Below are 12,660 nucleotides of genomic sequence, written 5' to 3' on the forward strand. Positions count from 1 at the left end.
CTTTGACCTGTTCTTGCCGTTCCTGTGCTCGTACTGACCCAACATAACATTGCAGCTCTTTTCTGCTTTGCCCAGAACCTTTCTGTTTATGAGGAGGGGAGGAGGCAGCTGTACAGGCTGATCTCTGTCCCCAACCCTGCACCACTACAGTGCCAAAGGTAATATCCAGCTAGTGCTGGCATGTCTTTGGAGAAAGGGCAGGTGGAGTGGGTGGTGAGCCTGGAGCAGAGGCAGCCCAAGGGTCCAGCATTGCTTGTATTTTCCAGCCATCAACACTCTCTGATAATACTCATGTCACTTAACGTTGCGCTCATCTAATAGCAGCCTGAGGTATCAAAGAGTGGTAGTGCCCCTGGGAGCGGATGGGAAAGCAAGATACTTGTGACTTAAGAGAGCTTGAGCTATTTGCAGCTGATACGGGGAATGCAACTAGGAATGTGAGGCTGGAAGGAGCAGGCGTCAGGTTAGGTGGATCTGCAGTGCTCTGAGATAGAAATGTGAGTTCAAAATGTGGAAGAATAGTGATGCCTGTCTACGGCTGGAAACTTATTAGGAATTTTGTGAGCAAGGGGAATAAATTTTGGATAGTATTTGAGGTTTTGTGATGATGTCTCACTTTATGAGTCTCGGGAATTCATTTGCAGAGCCTTGCTACTTCTGTATTCCCTTTCAAGGTCACTGGCATGCACTGTTTGCTCTGTAGCTTCATTCATTAGAAATTAGCTAAGCCAGGATTTGACTGGGATGTTTATCTGTGATGACCTGACTATTTCTTTCAGGAAGTCATTCATACTTGGAAAGACAAATGTATCTCATGTTAGAGGACAGGTGATTCTCACCTCTCTTTGCCTCCAAAGATGAGGGAAGTAGGATTTGCCTCAGGAATAAATACTTAATATTCAAAGATACAAGTCAGTTGTTAAATCTGAATTGGTGCCCAGTTCCATTTCAAATGATCTGGAGTACCCAAGTGATGGATGTGTGGCTGATGGCCATGACCTGTGGGATGCCAGAGCCCAGCTGGATGCCAGACACTGTACGTGTGCTTGGACACTTGGGTTTAGGCAACTGGTTTGAACCCCAAGCAATGCCAGGCACGACGGCAGCAAAACTATGCAATGTTTCAGCGGTGAGCACTGTTGGGAGGAAAAAAGTTTCATTTGCTGCAGTTTGCTCTTGGGTTTGGTGTACAAATATCAGTCAGTGGCTCTAGAGCCAAGACCGATCTGATTGCAAAACTCGCTCCTGATTTCCCCTTCTGTCCCTTCCTGGTCCTGTACACCTACTTTGTGCAGCTTTGGGGCGGACAACAGTGTATCTCATTGTTTTTCCCAAGGTTGTGACCCGGTTGTGAGACAGACTGGGTGTGTTCTGCATGGTTGACCTGCTAGTCTAGCCTGAGTGATGAAAAGGACCCAGTCAGCATAGGTAGGGAGGCAATAGGTGTTGTACGAAGCTTGATTCATGCTACTAGCTCAACTGTAGGTAGTTAATCACGGTTGTATAGCGTAAGTAGGTGTTTCTTAAAGATAGACTGAGAAAATGGGATCATTCAGTTGAGAAATGGTAAGCCATGCAATTATGGCTGGGCAGGTAGCTTGAATGCGTGACCTCCTACTCTGCTTTCCCTCCCGAGCTCTCCTGGTTTCCTCTGGCTGCAAGAAACATTGCTGGGTCTTGAAGAGTAGTGTTGGATAGCCAGGGCTTGGGGGCCGCTGGGGCGGGTTGCAATAATGGTTTGATTTGTCAAAGACCTCTCTAGTTCGGCCTGTGCATTGAGCAGAGGTCTGGGAGTTGGCAGAGACAAAATGAGAATTCAGACTTTATCATTGACTTTACTACGCAGCTGTGAAGCAAGCAGCGTGACTTCCCTCACTCTTCCATTCCCCACCTCAGAAATCTGGATCTTATTAGATAAGTCACAGAAAAATTAGGAGAGGTATGGAAAATTCTGGCCAAACACGGGGTCTGTGTTACTGTTTTGCTGCTTTATGAATGTTAGTGCTTGGCCTTTTGTTAGGAAACTGAATCTCATCCCCACTACTGTTGGGAATGGAGAACTGATGATGTTCAGATGATGTGGGGCCCTGAAAGCTGCCCAGTTTAAAGGCTTTTGCTCTGATGCCGTTTTTGTGATTTACATGCATTTGACTCTAAAGTGTAACATGCAGCTTATGTAAAAAAGATATTTTTGTGTTCATTTTGACTGAAGAAACCAGTAGACCCTCTCCAAGGAGTCTTGCAGGAAAAGTCTTGCAAAAAGCAGGAGTTGCGATGTTTCTCAGGTTCTTAAAAAAAAAAGAATCAGTTTTTCAATCTTCAATCTTTCTTTATGTGAGGAACAAATAAGGGATACAAACATGATATTCAGAACAATACTTTGCAACCTAAACTCCCTGCTGTGGTTTTGATTTGCCATAGAATGTTATAAAACATATGTCCTTGCTATATCTGGCTGAAAAACGTTGGGTCTTGCTGATGCTCTGGGAAGAAATTGGAAAAGCTGGCAGAAACCCACACCTTTGCTGCACTGACCCTTTGTAGAGTGCAGTGTGGCCAAGCCACATGCATTTCAGAAAAAGGCATGCCTGAGTTGTCCCCTGTGTTGTAGAACATACTCATGGTCACCCATAACTTTCCTCCAGCCTTATAGGAAGAAGGCAGCATGAAGTCTTGAAGTTGTAGTCTAAATGCATCGATGGTTCTTGTTAAAGATTATGTATAATCTTCCTCCACTATGTGTACTTTACTTAGGGAGCATGCATTGCCAATGAGTAAATTCCACGTGAGGCGAGTTATCACAAAGGGAAGAGGTTGTGGGAATGACGTGATGTTTCTTGTGCAGCAGCTGCTGTAGCAGCCAGGCACACTTTGGGAGCAAGCTGTGCTATGCCCAAGGGATGGGAAGGTCCTGCTCACAGAATCACACAGAGTTGTGGAGGTTGGCAGGGACATCTGGAGATCATTGAGTCCAATCCCCTGCTCAGGACCTTGTCCAGTTGAGTTTTGAATATCTCCCAAGATGGTGATACCACAGCCCCTCTGGGCAACCTGTGCCAGAGTTTGACCACCCTCATGGTAGAAAAGTTTCTTCTTATGCTTGAATTGGATTTCCTGTATTTCAAAATTCGTGCCCATTGCCTCTTGTCCTGTCACCTCTGAGGAGAGTCTGACTATCTTCTTTACTCCCTCATCACGTATTTTTACACATTGATGAATGTGTCTGTAAGGATGTGATGGGAGACACTGTCAAAAGCCTTACTGGAGTCAAGACATGTCAGTACACAGTAGGCCAGAACATGACCAGTGTGATGATGGTGTCACCTTTCTCTGGGTAGAAGCATAGCTCCCGTGGCATCACACCACTAGCGTGTCCCTCCTGCCAGCAAAGTCGTATGGGTTAGTGTGTAAAACTGCTAATGGGTGCTGGGCTGTCCTGAAGCCTTGGAGGAATCAAAACTTTTGTATGTTCTCATGGGAGGGAGCAAATGGTGTTTTGAAATTGCCACAGCTTATATGTCTGGTGCTGCTGGCAGAAGCTGTTTCTGAACAAAGAATTCCACAGTCTATAATGAATAATTCCTTCACACGTTTATTCTAACAACTTTTGCATCAGTTGCAAGGGAAAGAAAAATTTGTTCTATTTTGTTGGAAGCAGGGGCAGTACACATCTTAATGTGACAGCAATGCAGCTAAGTTTTGGCAAATTCTCTACCATCAGTGCCTTACACTGGATAATCCTTACATGTCCCTGGTGAAATTCTAGGCCATGATCCTATCCGAGCTTTGACATTATGTCTATGTAAAATCCCCGTAAGCTAATAGCTCCTAAGACCTTGGTGCTGTGATCGTGTGCTGCAGAGAGCTTGCTCAACAGATACGTGGTACCCATGGAGTTTTATCGACTGCAGTGAGGTTACTTGTGGCAGATGATAGAAGCAAAAGTATAAAATTTAGCCTTGATTTTTCTCCTGTCTATGTCCTACCATTTAACTAGAGAGTGCAGAGGTATAAGAAGACTCAGTTGTTACCAGGATTACTCTTCCAATGTTTACCAGAGAAGATGTCAAGTAGATGCTGATATTTTCCACGCAGAGTAACTTCTGGCCTGCCCATATACTTGATAAGGAGTCCCCATTTCAGTAGGCATTAATGTGCTCATCTGTGTGTGGGAAGTTGCTTGGTTCCTGTTGGCTGCTACTTTTGACTGCAAACATGCCACTGTACAATTTAAATGCTTATAAGATCTAGGCCATTGGCTTCCTTGAAAACGGCAAGAAGTCAGGGTACTTGTGATGGTATCTGAATACCTTTATTTGTACTCATGTCTAAAGTACACGGGTTTGTGTTTGTTGATACATGACGTATACACCCTACATAAATGTCCGAATGTTTTATTGTCAATGTGTGCTTTAGTGGATGACCATGGTTTTTTCAGATACTGTTTTCATATCCATTGACATTTCATTTGATAGTGGTGATAATGCAAACCTAGTTTTAGCCTCCCGCTTTTTTCCCCACTTAATCCGTCACAACTTGGAAAAAGTCAAATTGACTAGTTACGGCTAGTTGAAGGAAGTTTCCAGATGGAAGCCTACAGTTCCTTTTATTTTCTCTGAAAGAGTCCTCTATGCCTTCTGCTCTGTGCTTGATCTGTACAGACTAAGATACTAACCAGCAAAGAAGTAGAAGGTATAAGATGCTGTGGCTGTCAGGTGAATATTGAGGCAGAGTAATTCGTAATTGCTAAGGGGATTCCTGTGTGCAGTTTGATTCAAATTAATTTGGGCTGGTTTGAAAAAGCTATGGTTGGTAATTGTTTATCTAGGAATAAATAATACATTACTGCCTTCCACTTCAAATTTGTATAGCCCCGTACCTGTCCTTGGAAAGGATTTTGTATAGCTTTAAATAATTTTTCATAAGCAGGCAGGAATACCCAAGTCTTGGTCATGTCAACTAACATTTGCAACGTATACAGACTGAATCTTAGTTTTTGGATGTTCGGTTGTTTGACCATATGTCTTCTTTTACTAATTTGACATTCATCTCAAATATCCTTGTTGGTTGCTGGCTGTTATGTCTTGTCTATGTAAACTGCTAGGGACCTTTTCCATTTTCAGCTGTAAAAGGCAATCAGCACCATGCAGTCCTAAACTTGACTGGTGGATATTTAAGGCACTGTTGCAGTGAGTGATAATTTAATAATCTGTATGGAGCTTTCAGTTTTAGTTCTGACTGGCTCAGTTCTGTTGGACCGCAAGTTGTGACTTGGTGCTAACCCTAAGGGCTGATTAGAAAATCACTAAGAATCCCATTCTTTCTAGTTCACTCCAGTGCATCTTCCCTTAAGCAGTATAATAAGGCAGATGGGGATGTATTTGGAAAACCATCCCATTTCAGCCCTGCAAGATGCTGTATGCTCATGCACCTGGTACAGAGTATGTATTAATGTAAATGCTATGTGCTACTCCCAGTATGATAAGAGTAAAGCTGTGGGAGAAAAACATGGGGAAGACCTCACATCAGCCATCCTGTGCTCAGGCCAAGACTTGAGATTTGCAAGGCATGAGGCATATTCGGACTAAATCTGGGAGGGAGAAAAGTGATTTTTGCTGTGCAAATATTCTTGTGCTGTAATAATGTCAAGCTATATAAATGAGGAGTGAAATGAGGAGGATTTTTTTGGTGAAGGTTAACGTCACAAAATTAAATTTTAGTGGTCAAACTGAAGACCAGAGAGTGAAAGGAGCAGTCAAAAATGTGGATCAGACTGTTCTGGTGCATCAAAATTCACATAGTATTTTCAGGCAACATATATAGAAATCCCATTGATGAAGAGAAGAAGAAAAAAATGTTCATTTCTGCCGCACCCACCTTTTCCTTTAACAGCTGAAAGTTTGAGTCAGTACTCCAATATTGAATATACCACTGTTCAGTAAACTTTAGGGCACTACGATTATTTCCACAAATTTCCCAGAACCTGAACAAACTAAGGCAGCCATTTCTTCTTCTATTTCAATAATCCTTTTAAATCTCATTTTTTTAAGCCCAAGAAAGACTTTTGAACTCGGAGACAATCCTATTGAAAGGAGATTTTTCAACATATTCTGGGATGCTGCCTGTGATCGCCACAACCTCCACTGTGCAGAAATGTTAGATCTGTGGTGGATGTATGCTGATTATATATGCTCTTGTTGGCTCATTTCCCTTCTCCTTTCTGTTTTCTTCCTCTTGAATTGAAGTGAATGCTGGATTTTTCAATGCAGTTGTGTTTTTTTTAGAGCGGTCTGAGTATCACTTCAGCATAATGATAATACAGGCTTAATGACAGAAGTCCGCTGTGTTAGCTGCTTTTTCCTCGCTTCAGCAAGGGAATAAATAGTTACCCCATTAAAATATCTCTGTCTGCTCGTGATTGGATAATGTCACCTAGCATCTGGCCAAGGCTTTGGTGGAACCTCACGTCAAGAGAACCGATACTGATACACTGATATACTGAATACCAATAATGCAAGATGTTATTCTTGGGGAAACTAGGTTCTTACGCAGAGTATCAACACAAGGCCCTTGTATGCCACTTAAATACTAGCTAAAGCCAGAAGTTTCACCATTAGCCTCTCCCTTGTTCTGGTTTGTTGTATTTCCAGGCTTTTTTTGCATCCTTTGCTTCTTTGACAAGCTTTCATCAAGGATAACCACTTCTGTCACAGTCTTACTTGTTTGTTAGAGCCTGGAATTAAAACTGCAAATTGTTTTCCAAAAGCCACTGATCTTCTTCTTCAGTGGGAGGGAGTCCTCATTGTCACATCTATCTGGCCTTGGATCAGAAGGTGGGACCTGGGTCCCACAGTTCCCATTACATTAATTGTCCCACCCAATGTTTAGCGTCATTTTTCTTTTCCGTGACGTGATTTGATTTTGTGGTGAAGTGTGGGATGTTTTTCATCAAAGGTCTGGACTGGTTATACAGCCAGCCGAGGAATGAACAACTCCTTCTTGTAAAAAATCTTGTTGCTGGTTGTGATCTCTGACGTACCTTCTGTCTGCTTCTCGAGACCTTCGGTCTGGCAGGGCACGAGAAGTTGCCTTTGCTAAAAAGTCATCAGGAGGTATTATAATCCTGCATTTATTTAGGTATTTGGCCATTGCATGTGTTCATGTGACTTTCTGAAGCCCCGGTGTGTTCTGTTAGATAATTGCACGCTGAGCCTCATTCATGTCGACAATATGACATGATGGTCTCAAATCTTACTGTCTAATATGGGAATCCTAGTAATTAATTAACCAGACATGACAGTAGCGGTTATTGCACAGGATAGGAGCCCTGCTCTTGCTGTCTGTAATGCTATGAGCTGTTGTGAAAGTGCTGGCTAAAAAAAATTAAGTTAAAAAAAGTTATCCTACTGAAACCTTTCAGCAGCTGGCCTCCACCGAATATGAAAGCTTTCTGGAGGATGTTTGCCTTTCGAGTCCTTCACAGTGAACTCATTGATGACAGAAGCCTTGACTTGAACAGTTGACTATTTATTTGCATAGTGGCTCTTAAGAAATTGCAGAAATTGGAAGACCAGACAGTGATTTTGTCAACTCTGTTTCAAGAAGAATGAGTACTTAGGGAAAACAGTACACTACGTTTGCTGTTAGCTCTGTAGAAGGGCTTTTATTTTAGCTAACATGAAAAATAAACACGTTTCAAGTGAAAAACAGCCCTCTTCCACTTGAATTCAAGTCAGAGGGAGATTGGGGTGAACAAGAAAACAGAAGTTCAGACTTTCCTCATTCACCCATGAGGGATCTTGGCTAGCTCCGACTTTGAAGGTAAAAACCTGTTTCCTACAAAGTCAGTAGGGCTTGCAACACTTGCTTGCAAGGGGCTACCTCACCCGTGCCCAGCTGCTTGGGTACCGTATACAGTAAGCATACTTGAAGTGAAGCTCAGCCTAAATCTGGAAGATGACTTTTCTTAACGGTTGTATTGTTCTTCTCTCTGCTAGTTTTAATCTTTTATTAGGCTGTAGGCAGAACCACCTAGCTCGCCGTCCTTCTCCTTCTGGACGCTAATGGAATAATTAATTTCTGTCAGATGGTATGACTGCTTGTGTTTTGGTGTTCCTACAGCATGCCTTTGTTGTCACTTAACACTATCACATTCATCTGAAAGGAAATAAAACAAAACCCGAGGTCACTACTACATTAAAAACACCCTGTCGGAAATAAATGTGGATTTTCTTTGTTTCCAGTGCTCGCTTTTTTTTTTTTTTTTTTTTTTTTTTGCCCTGAGTGCCTTTCCCTTTCACTCCAGCCCTTCCTGCCTATATTTTTCAGAGCCGTGGGATCAGATGCCGCTGTTACGGCAGCCTGTCGCAGATGCAGCGTCCAGGAGACGTGCCTGTCTGTACTTCGGCTGCTTTTCCAGTCTCCGAATCCCGCAGCTCGGTGGGGCAGCCGCTGCCCTAGAGCAGGGTGAACCTCAGGGGCTGTAGTTGGGTCTGGATGTTTCAGACGCCAGCCAAAATCCTTCACGCGAGAAACTGTTTCCTTTGACCGGAAACCAGCCCTAGCAGTAAAAGAAAGCGCCAAGTCAAGGCGGCGAGCAGCCCCAGGTGTGACTTTGAACTGGCTGCCGCCTCCTGACCTTCCCAGGCAGCCTGTTCTCCCGCTGCCCCGTAACCTCTGCTCCCAGGTGAGGGGGTCGATTTCCCCGGATGTGAGTCCCCACCGCTTCCAGCAATCCTCTGCCTTAATCGGCTCTCTAGTCAGCAGCCGAGTGGCAGAGCCTGTTCCCCTTCGGCCCGGCCTATGCCGGCATCCTCGGGCGGCCGCACGCGGTTGTGGCAGAGACGCTGAGGCCGATGCGGTGTGCGCGCAACCGTCGCACGGCAGAACCTCCTCCCGTCCCTCCCGAGCACGCCGCCGAGTTCAGCTGGGGCTGTCGGGAGCCTTGGCAAAGCCCACGAAGAAGCCCTTCTCCCACGAAGACGGCCCGCGCGAACCCTAAGCGAACGGGCGACGGCGGTCGTCCAGCCTGTGTTCCTTGCGCGTCCAGAACTTGCCCGGGCCTTTTCTGCGGGGATGACGAGCTCTGGCTCCTGGCCTTTCGGGGTCTGCTCCCCTGCGCCGTGAGCCGCGTTCGTTCAACCGGGGCGCGCAACCGCTGCTGGGCCCCGTCCCTTCGGAGGAGCGGGCGCCTCGCCCGTGGCTGAGCCGCTCCCCGCTCCGCTCCAGCGGGACGGCCCCGCGCGGAGCCGCTGCGACCTCCAGCCCTGCGCCCCAGGGCGCCGTGGCGCCCCCGCGTCTCCCCACGGGCCGCCGGCACCGGGGCAGGTCCCGCCGGAGCGGGGCGGCCGCGGCAGGGGTGCCGCGGCCGGGCCGGGGGAGGTCGGCCCCGGTTTGCCCCCCGCCCCGGCAGCGGGGCTGCTCCGAGCCCGGCGCTCGCTGCGCTGTTGCCGTGGAGATTGCGTGCGCTGTTGCTAGGCGGCTGAAGCATCTCCGCTTCCCCGCCGCAATGCCACGGAATTCTCAACTTTCCCCGTCCCTGTCTCCCTTCTTGGATTTCGCAGCTCTGGCTCCTTTGGCTCTTATCCCGCTTCGTTCAGTTGCAGTGCTGCGGTTTCTCGGTGTTAACCCTATAGACCCTAAAAAGCCCGCGTGGCACTGCAAGTAGGATTTATGGCGACGAACTCAGGGCCGAAGGAGTTAAAGTGGTTGGGGATAGACTACAGAGGAAATGATTTCTAGCAGATAAACTACTTAAAACGTTCTGGCATTCATGGAAAGGGAGGCTTGTGGCTGCAGTCTTTTGTTCCATCACTGATGGTTCATGTGACTAAAAACACAGACTAAAATATCACTGCAAGGTAAGAAAATCAGCTCGAATGGGCCTAATTAATCTCTTCGGTTACGAGCCATACTTAGTCTTTTAGTGTCCTCCGCTTGCGCTTACTGATTTTGATGTAGCATGTGAATGATGATTTAGCCGTGGAGCCTGCCGTGTACAGTATTTGACTTATTTGGCTTGAATAATAAAGATATCAGCCTGTATTCTTGGAGTATACTGCATTAATCAGACTTGCAGGAATGATCACATGGTACTCTATCGCCTTTCCCTGTTAGCTGCTGCTTGTCAGCAGCTGGCTGAGCTGTAGGCTGCAGGCCAGTATCTGCATACCCTTTCTCTTCAGAATATTTCAAATATACTGTCTCGTCATTATGCATTTTGCTGCAGTTTGACAAACTAAATGGTCCTCCTGCACCTTAAGAAGATTATTTTAAATTTCAGAGCATTTGTGTAGTTACTAGGCCATGTATGCATTTGAAGAATTCAGGTAGGCTCTCTGTTTTATGCATCAGTGTGGTTGGTTTTTGTTCTCACAAGGTTTTTGCTGTGTAATGTCAGTCAGCTCTACAGTTAGTTCTTCGATGTGCAAATATTTCTCGCGTTTTAAAATCTCTACCTTATGCATGGGGAGAAGTGCTTGAAGGGTGAGACGCAGGTAACGGTAGCTAACCGCATGATGAAGTGCAAAGCTGGGTAATTGATTATATCTTGCACAAATTTCATTGCCGTGCAGCCAGAAGCAGCGAGTACGGTGTAGTTATAAATATAAGCCAGAAACTGTTCTGTTTAAAAGGGTCTTTGCTATTTTTGGTTCCGGAGAATCTGACAGATGCTTCTTCGAGATAGAATACTGATTGTGATAGAGAAGAGAAAATTGATGCTTGGATTGCATATAGGATTAGATTTTATGCTGCTGCAGAGTATACATGTCTTTTTCATAATCTGGTAGCTGCAGAATTCCATATGAATAACATTTAAAATAACAATATGGTTAAGTTTGTCGGGGTTGGTTTGTTGTTTGCAAACATTTGAGCAACTGTGATTGTTAGAATATAAAATTAGCACCTTTTATTTGATATTGGTTCTGCTCAGTATTGCCTCTGCCCCCTCTCCTCCTCCATCCCCACCCCCAATATAACTCCATCCTTATGCAAGTATTGAGGTCTCTTAAAACCACAACAGATTTTTGAAGACATGAAACAGAATTTCTGCCCTCGCTGACAGAGTTGATTATTTTATCCGCAATAAAACAGTACTGAACTTGAAAAATTCTGGTCAGTAGTTGTGGGGAAGGGGGTGTCTCACTTTTTTAAAAAATTTGTTTTGCTTAGTGTGTTCAGTTCTTAGAACTCGTGTTATAAAATTGTCCAGATAAAATGGTGACAATGTCGTAACAGCATTAGGGATCACCTCATGAGATGTTTGCCTGTACATCATTATTATAATGTATCTTAAAAATACCCTTTCCTTTTTGATGCAAAAAAGGAGATTGTTTGATCAAGTAAGTAACTAGAGGAGAGGATGGATTGTCTTTGTATACACAATGAGCATTCTGTACCAAATATTTTCAAATTAAACTTTCTAACCTCAGACGAAATATTACTAACATTATTTCTGCCTTTTATTGAAGCATGTAATGGATTGGGAATTTCTCTTATTTCATGTTTTGCTGATCGGTTCTATGTGGAAGTGAGTGGTGTCAAAAGTAGTAAAAGCAGCTACAGGACAGCCTCCACCTCCCCAAATATCCTTGATTCCAGACATAAAGGCTGAGGAGATACAGGCTGACTGGGTATACTTCTCCTGTTGTGAAATGCAGTATGATGCTGTCTGAGGGAGAAGATTTTACTGGAAGACCAGATAATGCTGTGTAACTGCAGTTGTCATAGGGCTCTCAGGAGATGCTTGAAATCTTGACATTGCTGATTGTTGGCAGTAAATTAAGCTGCGAATGGGCCCCAAACTTACTATGCCACTTACTATGCCCAGAGAGCTATTTGTATTTCACCCAGTCGGTTGAATCCTATTCTTAGTAGAGTGACACTCTCCATCAATCTACATGAGAAGAAAAAAGGTGTTTTAAAACCTCTGTTTTAAAAGCCTTAGCTGTCTTTCAGTGGGTTTCCTAGACATCTTGGGCCAGGAAGACACCTACTTTATGGCAAGAATGTCAGATGCCGATTACACACCCATTAGACTTATTAAATTACTTGTCGTCCTCTCTTAGACTTGCTTTGAAAATAGTATTAACATTTGATGTGCAGACTGCTAGATCTTTTCTTTTACATCTTCTACACTGGTAGGGCTGTGGTTTCTGTATAGCAGCATTTAAATGGCATTTATTTTATTAGGCTTTTCAGTGGTGGTTTGTTAAGGTTGTATCTGCATGATGATGGTTTTTTTTATAGTATGATTATTCTCATGCCTGTGGCTATATTACATTTTGATGGGATCAAAACATATCTTGCAAGATAAACTAAAAAAAAAAGGGTCTAGCTGAGCAGCAGGGTGGAAGTCTCAGTCCCATGGGCTCCTGGAAGCAAAGTTGATGTAGCAGTAGATGGCACTCTTCTCTGGACTAATGGCCCCTGGTCCTTGGCGGCCCTATGCTCTTTACAGGTGCCATTTTCCATGTGCCTAAAACTTAAGTTTGCACTCATCTGTCATCTTAACTTTGACCTGCAAGCAGATGCTCACATGCACGTTGCAGAAGCATGGCCGTTTCCATCTTTCAGTGCACCTACACGGCTTGAATACCCAAGTATATAGGGGAAGTGGTAACCCCACTGGTGCCTGCTCATGCAAACCCATGCATGTCA

At 44.5% G+C, this 12,660-nt stretch overlaps 1 protein-coding gene across 4 annotated transcripts in view; it reads left to right on the forward strand.

Annotated features, from left to right (window-relative positions):
* EVL (Enah/Vasp-like) overlaps window positions 1–12,660 on the forward strand; it is a 159,421-nt gene that overhangs the window by 15,265 nt on the left and 131,496 nt on the right. For 3 of the 4 annotated variants that reach the window (XM_049828919.1, XM_049828922.1, XM_049828923.1), the window contains exon 1: window positions 10,137–10,328. The exons of the other annotated variant lie outside the window; for it this stretch is intronic. In XM_049828919.1, coding sequence (XP_049684876.1) covers window positions 10,306–10,328 — 23 coding nt within the window. In that variant the 5' untranslated portion in view covers window positions 10,137–10,305. Of the gene's footprint in view, window positions 1–10,136; window positions 10,329–12,660 lie in introns of those variants that run through there. 4 annotated transcript variants of the gene reach the window in all.

Source organism: Accipiter gentilis, chromosome 25 (genome assembly GCF_929443795.1).
Source record: "Accipiter gentilis chromosome 25, bAccGen1.1, whole genome shotgun sequence".
Lineage (NCBI taxonomy): Eukaryota > Metazoa > Chordata > Aves > Accipitriformes > Accipitridae > Astur > Astur gentilis.